Below are 12,855 nucleotides of genomic sequence, written 5' to 3'. Positions count from 1 at the left end.
AGGATCAGTCTCTGTCTAGGCCGAGATCGGCGAAATTCGAGACCTTTTCCAGCTTGGCAGGAATCGCTTCTCTGCCGATCTGAGCTGGCCTGTCGCAACACCCCGCTCAGGGTCTCCTGCAGCCCACAAATAGTGAGTGGCTTGGCTTTGGAGGAGAGGATGGGAAATCAAAATGGCCTTGGGTTTTAAGTTCCCTAGAAATCCCTGATGAACACATTCTCCTGAAAGTTTTGGTTTTTGTTTTTAAAGGGAGGAGGATGAGCGGGGCGAGGGTAGCTACTCTCTCCAGTAGACGGAATTGAAAGGGAATTCTGAGACAGGGCCTTCGCTGTCACAGTTCCTAGCTGTCCTTGCCCAGCATCTCTGTGGATTTTCTGCGGAATAAAACCCCGGAATAGTCGAAGCGCAGCCCAGCGGCGGCACCGCGGGGAAAACGAGTATCCTCGCGTGTGGGCCCAGCCGCGAGAACCCTGCGGAGCGCGCTGTACACCCGGCGGCCCCAGTCCACCTCCAGCGCCCCGGGCGCCAGTGTCTCCCCACCAGGTAGAGCTGGAAGGAAAAAGCAGTCGTAGGCGTTTTCGAGTACAAGGCTCAAGAAGGTGACGGGATTTTGGTGTGTTTTGTTTTGTTTCGTTTTGCTTTAACCGGAGCTGCTTTTAAAAACGTTCCACAGGGACGCAGGAACCTGTGTGGCGAAATCCGGGCAGAACCGACAGATGTCAAAGCACCTGGAGACAGGCGCGAGATGATCAGAGTCGTATTCTGCCTTTTTGGGGGGACAGTTTAACATTTTGTGAGAGCGCCAGAATTCGAGATCTGCATCTAAAGTGACCGCGAGCCTTTGTAGGGTCTATGAAACCAAGCAGTTTTGGGAGGAAGTCGTGCGGATTAAAGATTTGCAGGAGTTTGTAATCGCAGGGTTCGGACCTCGACTTTCCAGCTTCCATTCCAGTAACCCGAGGAGGCCCGGGAAGCCAGGGGTTAAAGTGGGCCCGGGAGCGTCCGGGGGACGACCGGCGCGCGGCCTTGGCCCGAGCCTCAGTCTCTCCCTTCCTGCCATTGGCCCGCGCTCTCAGGGTTTCTCCTGTTCCCTCTTTGCCATTGGTTGGGGGCTGGCCCTTTTCCCCCCTTCGTCTTTTTCTTCCTCCCCCCTCCCTCTCCCTCACCCCTCGGACGGGAGCGCACCGCCTGCCCCCTCTTCCCCGGGAAGGGAGGAATTTAGAAAAAAAAAGTTTCCCAGAAGTTTGGATCGGAGAAGGACGGGAAGACCGAGAGAGGAAGAGGGAGAGGGAGGAGAGAAAGGGAGAGGGAGGGGAGAGCATTAAAAAAAAAAAAGGGGGGGGGGAGAAATGAAGTCCAGTCAGCACAGCCTGTGAGCGCCTGCCGGGGTGGGTGGGAAGCAGGACTTGGGCGCTCATGCAGCGGGCGGGCGGCGCTCCGGGCGCTCGTTCCTAGCGGCTGGGGCAGCTGGGCGCGCCGGTCCGATCCGGCGGCGGAGGGCGGGGGAGGACGCAGGGGGAGGGCGCAGAGGACCAGCGCAGCCGCCGCCTCTCCCGGGCCCGGCCCGGCGGGCGCTCGGAGAGTGAGGGCGCGGGCTGCTCCCTCAGTAGCGGGGGCCAGCGGGGTCGGGGTGCGGGCGGCTAAAATGAGTGAAAGGAGAAGATCTGCAGTCGCCCTGAGCTCGCGAGCACATGCCTTCTCCGTTGAAGCCTTGATCGGCTCAAATAAAAAGCGGAAACTGCGAGACTGGGAGGAGAAGGGGCTGGACCTGTCCATGGAGGCGCTGAGCCCCGCAGGCCCACTCGGAGACGCGGAGGACGCGGCCGCACACGGTCTGGAGCCCCACCCGGGTGAGTGCGTCGGCTGGTACCACGGGAGGCGGGTGGAGAGGGGACGCCAAACGGCCAGCCCGCGGGTGAGGGAGGCCCAGCCGCTGCCGCCCTGCCTAGCTCCCCAACACGAGTTTCTTTTTCTTCGGGCAAATGCCTTGAGCCTTCCTAATCTGGCCGGAACCAATCTGGGGGAGGCTGGCCCGAACCTTGCATTTTCGTCGCCAGCCTCAGTCACGGAGAGCCTGCTCGCTCACATCCCCCTTCTCTTTTCGGAGCAGAGCGCAGCGTTCAGGGTCGGGATGCAGGCCCCTGAGGTTAGGAGGGGCGCGGGTCGGAGGCGGCGGCGGAAGCCGGGAGGAGCTGGACTCGCCTGCGGGAGGAGCGGCGCGGCGTTCCAGGGCGGCTTCCTAGCTCGAGAGTTTGTCTCTTTCCCGGCCGTCCACCGCGATCCTCGCCCTTGGTGGCGGTGGAGCATACTTTTATTTCTCCTCGGTTGGCGTTCATGCAAGCAGGAATGGCTGTCAGCCCGCTTACCCTGCGCGGTCTGTGGGTGTGTGTGGGGAGGGAGGCAGTCCTTTGGGTCTCGGTTCCGCGCACCTTCCGCGGTTACACGCGGAGCGCAGGGACATTGTCGATGTGTGCGTTTTAACCGACCCCTAGGAAGGGGGGAAGACAACGTTTCGTATTAAGTGCCAAGATTTCAACTGTGCAAAACAGCCTGGGGGAACAGCTGTTGTCGGAAGAATCTTGTGCGCGCGCACGACACACACACACACACACACACACACACCGCTAGCAATTTGTTGTGGCGACTTCAGAAACGGTGTAGCCGGACTTCTAAGACCATGCCGGAGGTGCTCCGGCTGACCAGCCTGGGATGGGCCGGTCCCGGGTCTGCTCCCGGGCAAGCCCAGGGAGGAGGCGGCTGCCCGCACACGGGGTGGGAGCGGCTGCGGGCTCGGGAGCTTGGGGATCCCGGCCGGAAAGCTGGCCGACCAGAGAAGGGACAGCTGTCGCTTACATTTTCTCTTTAGGCAGTGACAGTTCAATTTCCATGCTCCCGAGGCTAATAATAACGCGATTAGCGGGTGACCTGTAGAGACAGGGTTTTATGAATTCTCCGTGTTCTTGTGGCCCGTTACGGAATTTGGGTTTAGTGCTGGGGAATTATTTTTATTAGTCGATGAAAAGAAAATTAAAAGGAGATTTATTTCATCCGTTCAAGTGTTTCCCTGCCTTTGGATGCGGGGGCCGATCCACGCTGGCCCCTGCGTGGACAATCAGGAAAGGAACGCGTGGCTAATGCGTGTTTCCCTTCGCGGGCCAGACCCTGCTTCTTCACCTCATTTATCTGTTGTCAAGGTCTCGGCAGGGCCTTCCCACGGCTAGTGGAACTCGGGGCAGGTCTCTGACAACGCAGGCTTTGCAAGGTTCCGTTACTTTCCCGAAGGTGGCAAAGCCAGAGTGACGCCCCTGACGCACGGACCCCTAACGCATGGCAGACGCCCCTGAGGCCGGACCTTCTTCTCTTGGGAGGCTCCCAGGTCCTTGGGAGTCTGTCTGGAGTCCCATTTTCAAAATCTGACGGTCGGGGGCTCGGCTCACGGTTTCTTCTCATCGTTCTCCGCAACCAGAAGTGGGGAAGAAAGCATGAGAGGCTTGGGGCAAAGAGAGACCAAGAGAGGGGCATGAAAATGGGGGCGTTTTCTCCAGCCTTCTGTTCACTCGCCCCAGCGGGGAGGAGGTGGCGGCGACCCAACATGGAACTCGCTTTATGTAACAGCCTCGTGGACCCGTTCCCGTTACTGTATCTTTTTTTTTTTTCTTTTAAAGAAAAATACGGGCTTTGGGACTAGGGAAAACGAAATATACTTGTGGGCGAGGGTGCTGGAGGAGGAAGAAGCAGGAGGCTGAGCGCCTTCGGGCTTTGCTTGTCCTCCTTGAGGGCCGAGGTCACCCACACGCGCGAGTCTCTGCAATAGCTAAGGCTTTCTCAAGCTGCATGTAGGACTGGGGAAGGAGCACCCCGGCGTGGAGACCCAGCCGTCCCAGAAGCAGAGGTGAAGGGGAGGCCGCTGGGCCTGGGTGAGAGCAGAAGGCGCCAGCACGGTTTGGGTGGTTTTTAGAATTCTCTTTTTCTTCTAAAACAGCACCCTAGCAAGCTAGGTGCACGGAGAAGCAACGCAGGCGACCCTATAGCGGCCAGGGCTGCGTCTCTCGATTCCTTTTAAAGCCCTCTGCCTGTGACAGCAGAGAGATCACTGCGTGGCTTGCCAGCTCCAGGCCTACAACAAATCCGGGACAGGAGAAAAAAGGCAAAAAATACAAACAAAAATTTGCCACTGGACAGGGAGAAAGATTACACACACACACACACACACAGGAGCGCGCGCGAGCGCGCACGTCACACCCTAGAGACCCTATCATTTTCACCATCCCCTTTCTCTGACCGCTTCAGTGCGCCAGATCCGAGCGCACCTTAAAATCCTGGGATCCTCAGACAACCCGAGCGTCCGACTCTAAGTTGTAACTTGTATTCAAAGACGCGGCCTTTTGCTTTTTCACAGCCCGTTTTTCTTTCCGCGTCTGGACAGAGCCGGCTTTAGTTGGCGCCGGAGGACCCGCAGCCTGGGGCGCCAACCTGCAGCTGCGGGGGACCAGCCCGGCCTGCGCGCTGTAGGCACTCACCCCGTCAGAGGACACAGTATGTATTTCAAAAATTTCCACCATTCCTGGTGGCCCGGAAAAACCCCAAGGCCTCTAGGATTTGGAGAGGGCCCTGTGAGCTACTCTCACTGTCAGACCCGCGCGGGCACTCGCTGGCTTTCGGAGAAGCCTGGAGGACTTCGTCGCCACAGACTGGAGGTGGGGGGGGAGATGTCTCAAGACCCGTCTCCCAGGAGCCTAGCTCTCGCTTGTCCCCGCCTCCCGCCCGGCAGCAACAGAGGAAACTTTCCAGCCAGGAGCAGCCGGAACAGCTGCTCCGGCTGCGGCCTTGGAAGTATATTTCAGGCGCCCAGCGGCGCCATCTGCGCTCGGACCCCAGTCCCGGCTCTGCCCGGCTTCCCCAGCTCTGGTTTGGGCCTTTCCAGCTCAAAGCCTCAGCCGAATGCGGCCGAGGCAGGGTCTCCTGCGGAGCGAAATAATTCAAACCTTCTGCGCAGGGATTTCCCCCCACCATAGTCTGCAGGCCTGAGCTCTGCAGCCGCCGCGCTCCGGCGGCGCACGCGGGTGGGCATACACTGGCAGGCACGGCCAGGGACGCGCGGCACTGTGCGCACACGTGCTTGCATCCTCGCCGCGCGCGCTGCTCCGAGCAACCCCTAGTGGGATGAGGCAGGAAACCCTGGCTGCTGCTCCAGGCCGCTTGCATCTTTCCAGTTACCCAAATCAACCAGTCACACGAATTAACCTGCTAGTTTACGGTTTGCTTGCTCAGAGTAAAACTCCGCGATGTGAGTCCTGAAATTACTTCTTTACTTACCCTCCCCCAAACCTCAGCAGGGAAACGGGGTGACATTGAAGGGGATGAGTTGGAATCTAGTCGGGGAGCAGGTACACAGAGAGGGGCGAGCACCAGCCAGGGACCCAGACTGACAGCAGGGACCGGATTTGCTGCGCGCTGGTAGAGGTGCCCGAGATTCTGCCGGGAGAAGAGGCCCGGGCAAGAAACCCTGGCTCCTCAGTGCTGCGTGTATTCCGTGCATCGGGGCGGGCCTCCAGGATACCTGGCTCAGACGCTAGCCAACAGCCAAGGGTAGGGGCTTTGGGACGTTAAGAAAGGCTTTCGCCTCCTAGGTCAAAACCGGCGTCAGTGGAGGCCATCCCCTTGGTAAGCGACCCAGTGTGGAGGAGAAGCGAGAGGGGAGGGAGCGGCTCGGGGGATGTGGAGACTGAATTTGTACCGGCGAGTGGGGATGATAGTCCGCTGGGGCCGAGCCAAGCGCCTTTCTCGCGCGCTGGTCAGACGGCGGCTGAGGCAGAGGCCCTTGGGGCTGCGCTGGCTGGGAGCGCGCACCGCGGTGGCTCCCCCACCGCAGTGGGGATCGGGTCTGCGAGACTCTCTTTCGGTGTAAAACTCTGGTCCTGGTGCGGTGGCACCATGGAAGCCAGTAGAAAACGGAAAGTCAGTCGACTATCTCTACCCCCAAAGAAATAACAGTGAACTTCGCATGGAAAATGGGGAGCAGAGGGAACAAGGGAAACCTATTCGGACGGACGCTCGGCGTTTGGGCTAGGATAGGGAGGAAGGAGGAGTGTGCTGCGGCTTGCACCCGGGGAGGTGACCCCGTCAAGCTTCAGGGGACAATGGGATAAGCCCAGGAATAGCAGGCGGGGCCGTGGGGCACTGGCCTCTGCCTTTTGCTGCCGCCCACCTCCGCGCCTGGCTGCAGTCCGGCTCCCGCGGGAGAACAAGCCTGGCGGGCCGCGAAGGCTTTCCTAGGCAGCTGAGCTCACAGCCCAAGGCGCTGCCGCAATTCTGAATTCGGGTCTTCCACCCTGCACTGTGTTCGGAGCTGGCCGTCTTGAGTTTTGCTTTTATGGGTGGAATTCCCAGAAAGAAAGGTTCACTGTAGTAGAGGTGTGTACGCGTGTGCGTGTGTGTGTTTGGGTGGGGTGGGGGAGGCTTCATGGAGAGAGAAAGAGAGAAGTAAATTTTTGCAAGTGGAGTTGGGATTTAAATTTTTCGCGTTTTGACACAGATCCGCTGTTGTTTTCCCGACAACTGAGCCCCTCCGACCAACTTTTTCAAATGGTATTAAACATCTTTTCGTGATGAAAGTCAATTAGTTTAAAATATCTCCAATGAGTAACAGAGCATGTGAGGAAAGGGCGAAGAATGGCAGAAATACCTAACCTGGGTGTTGAAACGAAACAGATATTGGTGGTTTGTGCTGCCCATTTCTCTGTCTATTTTCCTGTGCGCGGTGGACCTGAGTTCAATGGAAGCAAGTCCCCCATCATTAATCCTTCATGTTGGGCCACGTGGAGAGGGACAAGTACATTCTACTCAGAGACCTCAACTTTGTGTCTGTGTCCAAGCCTCTCCTAGCGCCTCCACTGCTGTTACTCAAGAGTGAATTATTACAGATCCACCACAGTCATTCTATTGCCAAAAAAATACAAAATTAACAAAATGAGGGGAACTTTTGGGGATCCCGATGATGGATTCTGGTAGAATTTTATTTCTCATACTTGAAGAAAAGCAATTACTTTTTAAATCAGAGAATTCCTTCTTAGGATGACCGATTTAAAAAAAAAAAAAAGACTGAACTGTGCAAATTCCACAGGGATAAAGGGCAGATTGGCGTGTCACTTTTTTTTCTCTTTTCTGCAAATACAGAAATCCATTTGCTGATGTTTCTGGAAGCGTAGCTGGTTATTTCTGCTCTCAAAGATATTCAATAGGGGCGACTACTTAAGTGGTTTTCCCATCTGAGGTTTATGTTTTGACCTTTTGGGATCCTTTCCACAAAAGAGGAAAACAGGGAACTGGTGGAATGTGGAATCCCTTTCCCTTCTCTTTCATCCATGTGGTTTACTTTTGCTTTGCTTTTTCTGGTTTCTAATAAGCCTGGAATTTTATATGTGCATGATTGAGATACTCAGGGGTCTGCACAGGGAACAGCAATTAGCAAATTTATAAATCAGGGTCTGTTTACACTTCTTTGGAGGGAAGGATAATGATTAGTTAATTTAGGTGAGGCCCTTGCCCTAAGTGTCAGGGGTGGAAAAAGACTGGGTAGGGAGGACCTGCTGTGCAATGGAAAGCAGTGAGAAACCCAAGCAACTGGGGAGGACCAACCCACATCTACTCAGAGCCATTCACGGCTTCACTTTGCGGCAGGCATTCTGCTTACTACCAGAGGGAACACAGGCCCTGCAGTCATGGCGTTTTATTCTACACTTTTAATATAGTAGCGTCTAGCTTTGTGCTCTACAGATCAATGTATCCACATGTACACAGTACACACATTTATACACAAGTTTATGTGTGTGAACACCATATACCACCAGAAAGCTACGTCCTCATCAAAATACCAATTCTGAATGGAATATAGATAATATTTCAGAGACAAAAAAAAACCACTTTTTTTTTTGTACAGCTAGTTTAAAAACTGGGAACTCCAAAACGTCGAAAAGTCAAAGAGAATCTCAGTTTCGAAACTTGTAGGCACCTGAGTGTTTTCATTTAATTTTTCAATGAGCTGAAAACTTTGACCTAGAGTCTAGGAGAAAACGTCAGGAAACGAGCCGTACCGGTGCTATTTGAATTAGGCCATCTTCCTTTTTGCTGAGAACGGTGCTTTTTATTCTGAAGAATACTTTCATATACCTCCATGTCAACAGTAAACGGACTCACTAAAAAATCTGGAGAGTAGTCATGGCTTATATAAATAACGAAACACCCCTATTTGGGGAAATAAAGAACATAACAAGAAAACGTGAAACCGTCCCCTTATTTCTCTGCCTCTAATTTCTGTAACAGCAGCGGTGTTCAAAAAGTTCACGGAAAGGACACAGTCTCCTCATTCTAGGTTTCCTAGAACTTTTTGAAGCCCCTTCGTAAGGCTGCCGAGGTGATTCCAAAACGCCACCATACCCTGTAGAGATTAAAAAGGCAGGACCCAAGCAACCCACTACAGGAACCAATAGAGCTGTCTTAGAAGGGGATTGGCAGAAGTCGTCGTTCCGCACCTAGCCGGGAGCCTTGCAGTTTGGACCTGGTTCTTCTAGGTGAACCGATTTTCTTACCCGGCAGGGCCACCTGGTCTGGACGGCCCCTCCGCCTGGAACGTTCTGTTCCAGCCCCAGAGGAGAAATTAATCCCTTCGCTCTTCCTCCTCTACGGGCATGGAGAACGTCCATCTTTATCCCCTTCTCCAAAGAGTTCCGATGACTTTCGGCAGCGGAAGGAACTGGGACGGCATTTCTTTCCGCGAACTGGGCAGTCGGCGATAGCATGCACCAGTTAGCATCGGGCCGTGGCCGCGACTGCGGACCCTCGGCCCCGGGGCTCCGGCCTCGGCGGCGCCGCGGGGTGCGGAGCGCGGCGGGGCCAGGCGCGCCCCGGCGGCGCGGTCTTCAGCGCGCCGGCCCCGAGTTCCTGCTCTCGCGCCCCTGCCCGAACCCCGGACCCGGGGCGCACCGGGCTGCTGCGGAGCCTTTGAAACCCTGGAGTCCGGAGCGGGCTGGGGGTCGGTACTCTTCTTAGCTCTAATTACATCCTGGAGAAATGTGGGGACCCTGGGAAGGCCTTGGTAGAAGCCATTCCTCCCCCAAAATACCAGAAAAAATACGGAACCCAAGGAGCTTACACCTCGAGCCCTGAGGGGAGTTGGAGTTTTTGCTTTCATCAGGCTGAACAAATTTCCGAGGAATCAAACCGACTTCAAACATTGGCAATTAGAAACCAAGAATCCCTCGGCCCGAAGAACTTTTAATCCCTAACCATTTCCAAATGGGTAAATTCTAGGGCCAGTAAATATCCTAGTCCGCGTGTTAGAAAGGAAAGCCGTCCTTTGGTTCGAGACACACAGAGGGTCCCAGGGTGCACACAAGGGTCCCTAAAGGCAGAGCTGCCTGAGGCCCAGGTGCCGGGAACTGCCCTCCAGGACAAAGGGACAGCCAATGATGTCTTTCACGCTGTTCTCGGGGGAGTACAAGTGGTGAAGGAATTCGTTTCTTAAAAGAAGAGGAACTTCCCAACTCTACAGAGTACGTGGAGGAGCGAACCTTCGTGTAAAGGGACAACTGGCTTCTGTGAGCCTGCGTTCCGGAACTTGGCGTTACTGAGTGGAGGGGAAGGAGCCGCCCGAGGCATCCTGGCCTGGCAGCCCCAGCCCCATCAGGGCCCAGAATTGCAAGTCGAGGGATTCAGGGACTTGAGTTGTTTTCAAGATTCCATTATCGCTTCTGAAAAATAAATAACTGATTTTCACAGAGGGGAGGGCCAAACATTTATTTGTGCCAGTAAGTGATTGTGAGCTTAGCAGTGCTTTTTTTTTTTTTTTTTTTGGTTCAACAAAGTTTCCTCAAGTCGTAAGCAAATCATTTGATTTGTTGTTGTTGTTTCTGACAGCAAAACGCAGAGGGGCTGTACACAGAAGGGCTATCCCTTTGTACAACTTCAAAAATGGGATTTGGTTAGAAAATTAAAGATACGAAGATTTTCAGAGTAATACTGAATTTTGAAACGCTTCAGAAACCTTAGTTGCTACTGTGGTTCTTGGCGAATCTTCACTATACTGCAAAGCGTTCCAAAGAGACCTTCATGGTCTATATTGTCTCTGTGTTTTGGGAGGGAGGGAGCTGGACTTAATTAGGAGATCTAGGTTCTTGCGCTGGCTTTGTCATCAATGTTGGAATCAGGAATGTTTGTCTTAAAGGTAGACATGGCAGTGCTGAAAAAATATTTTTAAGTTGTTTCTATCCATGGATGAGGCCTCAGTTCCTGGTTTGTGAAATGGTCGAGATGGACTCAAATAAAACCTGAGTCCTCTTATACTATAAAATTATGTAATCCTGATAATTTTCATTTTGTTGCACAAATGTTAACATTTTCTCCTAACTCACCTTGGCTGCCACTTGATCCATCCCTTACTTTGTTGGAACGAGCGAAGTTTTATGCTATAGTTGTGGAAAGTAACAGTAAAACAACAGAAGGAAAAATGGGGGGGGGTGTCTAGAATTAAGAGCTTTAATAAAGCTCTTGAAAAAGTTTTATATTAATATCACATGTTCAGAAGTCCTGGATCATTGACTTTCAGTCCCTTGTGTTTGATGCAAATTATTGCTTCTTGTGTGAATGCTGCTGAAAGGATATTAGTGAATTTGAAAGAAATGTAAGTTTCTCGTGCTTTGAACATTTTCTGTGCCATTTCCAGAAATAACTGGTAAAACTGAGTATTTAAGAAATGAAGGTTGAGGAAAACAACTTCATTACTGGTGCCCTGAAGTGGTGCCCCCTCTTCCACCCAAATGCGTCGCCCCCGCGACTACTTGAGCCTGGTGGAAAGCACTCGTAACTGTTTTCCATGTCTAGTCTGCTAAGCCGAGATCTTGATCTGGCAGAGACGTGAGAACGCTAAAAGGATGACTTAGTAACAGGCAAAACGCTTGTCAACAAGATAGATCAGAAGACAGCTTAGTATTCAAGACCTCTATTCATAGCTCCTGAACTTGAGGGCAGGGTCAGACGCAAAACTGGGCCCAGGACACACCTAGGAGGGTTTCTCATGTTTCTGTCCTGTGAGAATTTATGCCCTTACAGACTTCTGCAGCTGGGTTCAAACCCCATTGACCGTTCCCCATCCTCATCCGATGCCCTGTGCTGTGCTGCCCTGGTGCAGACTTGTGTAATCACGGGGCATGTGGATTTACTAGTTGTGCTCTCTCACTCCTACCCTATAAACTGCTGTAGGTCGGGAACTTGTCTTCACTGCTTCAGCGTGAGTGGCTGCACAGAGGAAGCACTCAGTAAATCACAAAAATACGAGGCATTTTTTTCAGTTTGTAGAAAAATGGAATTAAAAGATAAGTTTATTTTGGTTCAAAAAATTGAAATTCAAGCAGAGTGTTTTCATAATATGCATTTTCCATGAACTTTTGAAGGCCCCTCATGGGCGTGGATTTCAAAATAATTGTACAAAAGTGAACTTCTTTTTTATTTCAATTTTTTCCACAAACTTTCTGCATTGCTCTTTTATATATGGTCCTATACACTTACGGATATATATTAGTGCAGTGGCTGGCACACAGCACCTGTGCAGTAAATGTTGCTACTTGTCATAATTGTCCTGACTGTGCTGTCACTGTTCTTACTCTTCAAAATGTTCTGGAAAATGGAATTCAAACGTAAGTTTATTTTGTTGCGAAAAAATTGAAATCCATGCATATGAGGGGTTTTGAAAACATTCATGGAAACTGCATGTTATGGAAAAATTATGTATGGATTTCAAAATGTTTTTGCACCAAAATAAACATATCTTTAATCTTATTTTCCATACTCTTTTGACAAAATGCTCTTGTGAGATAATATTATTATCTGAATAATATTTCTGTTCGTTGCAACGAAAGAGCGAATTCTATGGTCCAGTGGTTAAAAATCTCAGATTCTTATATTTTTTGTATCTGAGCCCTGGTTCTAATACTTGCTAGCTGTGTGACCTTGGAGCAATTGGTCCATCTTTCTCAGCTCTGGTTTTTGTATCTGTGAAATTGGAATAATAAATGTGTTTATCAGGGTGTTGTCCTGAGGATTAAATATGCACAACAGGAACAAAAGATTTAGTCCAGTGCCCATTACTCTTGTAAGTGGACTTGGTTGTGATTATTCACCCTAGTGAGGAGCGTGGATGAGAAATCACTTTAAAGTATAAGCTATGACACTCCCCCCCTCCCCCCAGTTCTTTTGCCTTAACGGAATGTCAGGGACTTGGCATGGGATCCTCACTTTGTTTATAGCCTATGGTTAGAATCTACAAAACCTCAGTCCATGTGGCTAATAAAGCCAAATAGAACTTTGAGAACTGTCACTATTCAAGCTTCCACTGAAGCAAAAAGCCAGCATGTGAGTGGGCATCTGAAGGAGGGTGGGCCTCCAAGGGAGGGGATTCTCTAGCTGGCATGGTAGGAAGGGGGATGGGTAGAGGCTGGGGCAGGGGAGGCTCAGCTTTACCAGCGACTCCCAGGGGACAGAAGGGCCTTTCTGGGTGGAGGAAAGTGGACTCACACCACAAGGTCTTGCTGATATTTTTACCTGGAGTCCAGAAACCTCCCAGAGGTCATGCTTTATCTGATTGGAAATAAGCAGCCTCGTTCTTTGCAAAGCTGTGTTCTGATGGACTCCCAGGAGTCTAGGCAAAATATGCTAATTAGCTGAGGTTGCAGTAAAAGATGAGTGTGTATTGCTTGGTTGAATTAAAAAAAAAAGTAAAAGAGTAAAGAGCCTGAATTAAAGGAAAATCTATAACTAAGTGGCACGTCAGGGAAGAAGAACCCGGGAGGTCTTCTTTAAGAG

The 12,855-nt window shown here is 51.9% G+C and overlaps 1 protein-coding gene across 3 annotated transcripts in view; it reads left to right on the top strand.

Annotated features, from left to right (window-relative positions):
• The first annotated feature begins 1,551 nt into the window (after positions 1-1,551).
• Positions 1,552-12,855, top strand: part of TBX15 (T-box transcription factor 15) — a 140,767-nt gene continuing 129,463 nt past the window's right edge. For 2 of the 3 annotated variants that reach the window (XM_062192062.1, XM_062192060.1), the window contains exon 1: positions 1,552-1,850. In XM_062192062.1, coding sequence (XP_062048046.1) covers positions 1,646-1,850 — 205 coding nt within the window. In that variant the 5' untranslated portion in view covers positions 1,552-1,645. Of the gene's footprint in view, positions 1,851-4,399; positions 4,537-12,855 lie in introns of all 3 variants that reach the window. The other variant, XM_062192061.1, reaches the window with a different exon arrangement.

Source organism: Lepus europaeus, chromosome 5 (assembly GCF_033115175.1).
Source record: "Lepus europaeus isolate LE1 chromosome 5, mLepTim1.pri, whole genome shotgun sequence".
Lineage (NCBI taxonomy): Eukaryota > Metazoa > Chordata > Mammalia > Lagomorpha > Leporidae > Lepus > Lepus europaeus.
This window is presented reverse-complemented; position numbering and strand designations above follow the sequence as displayed.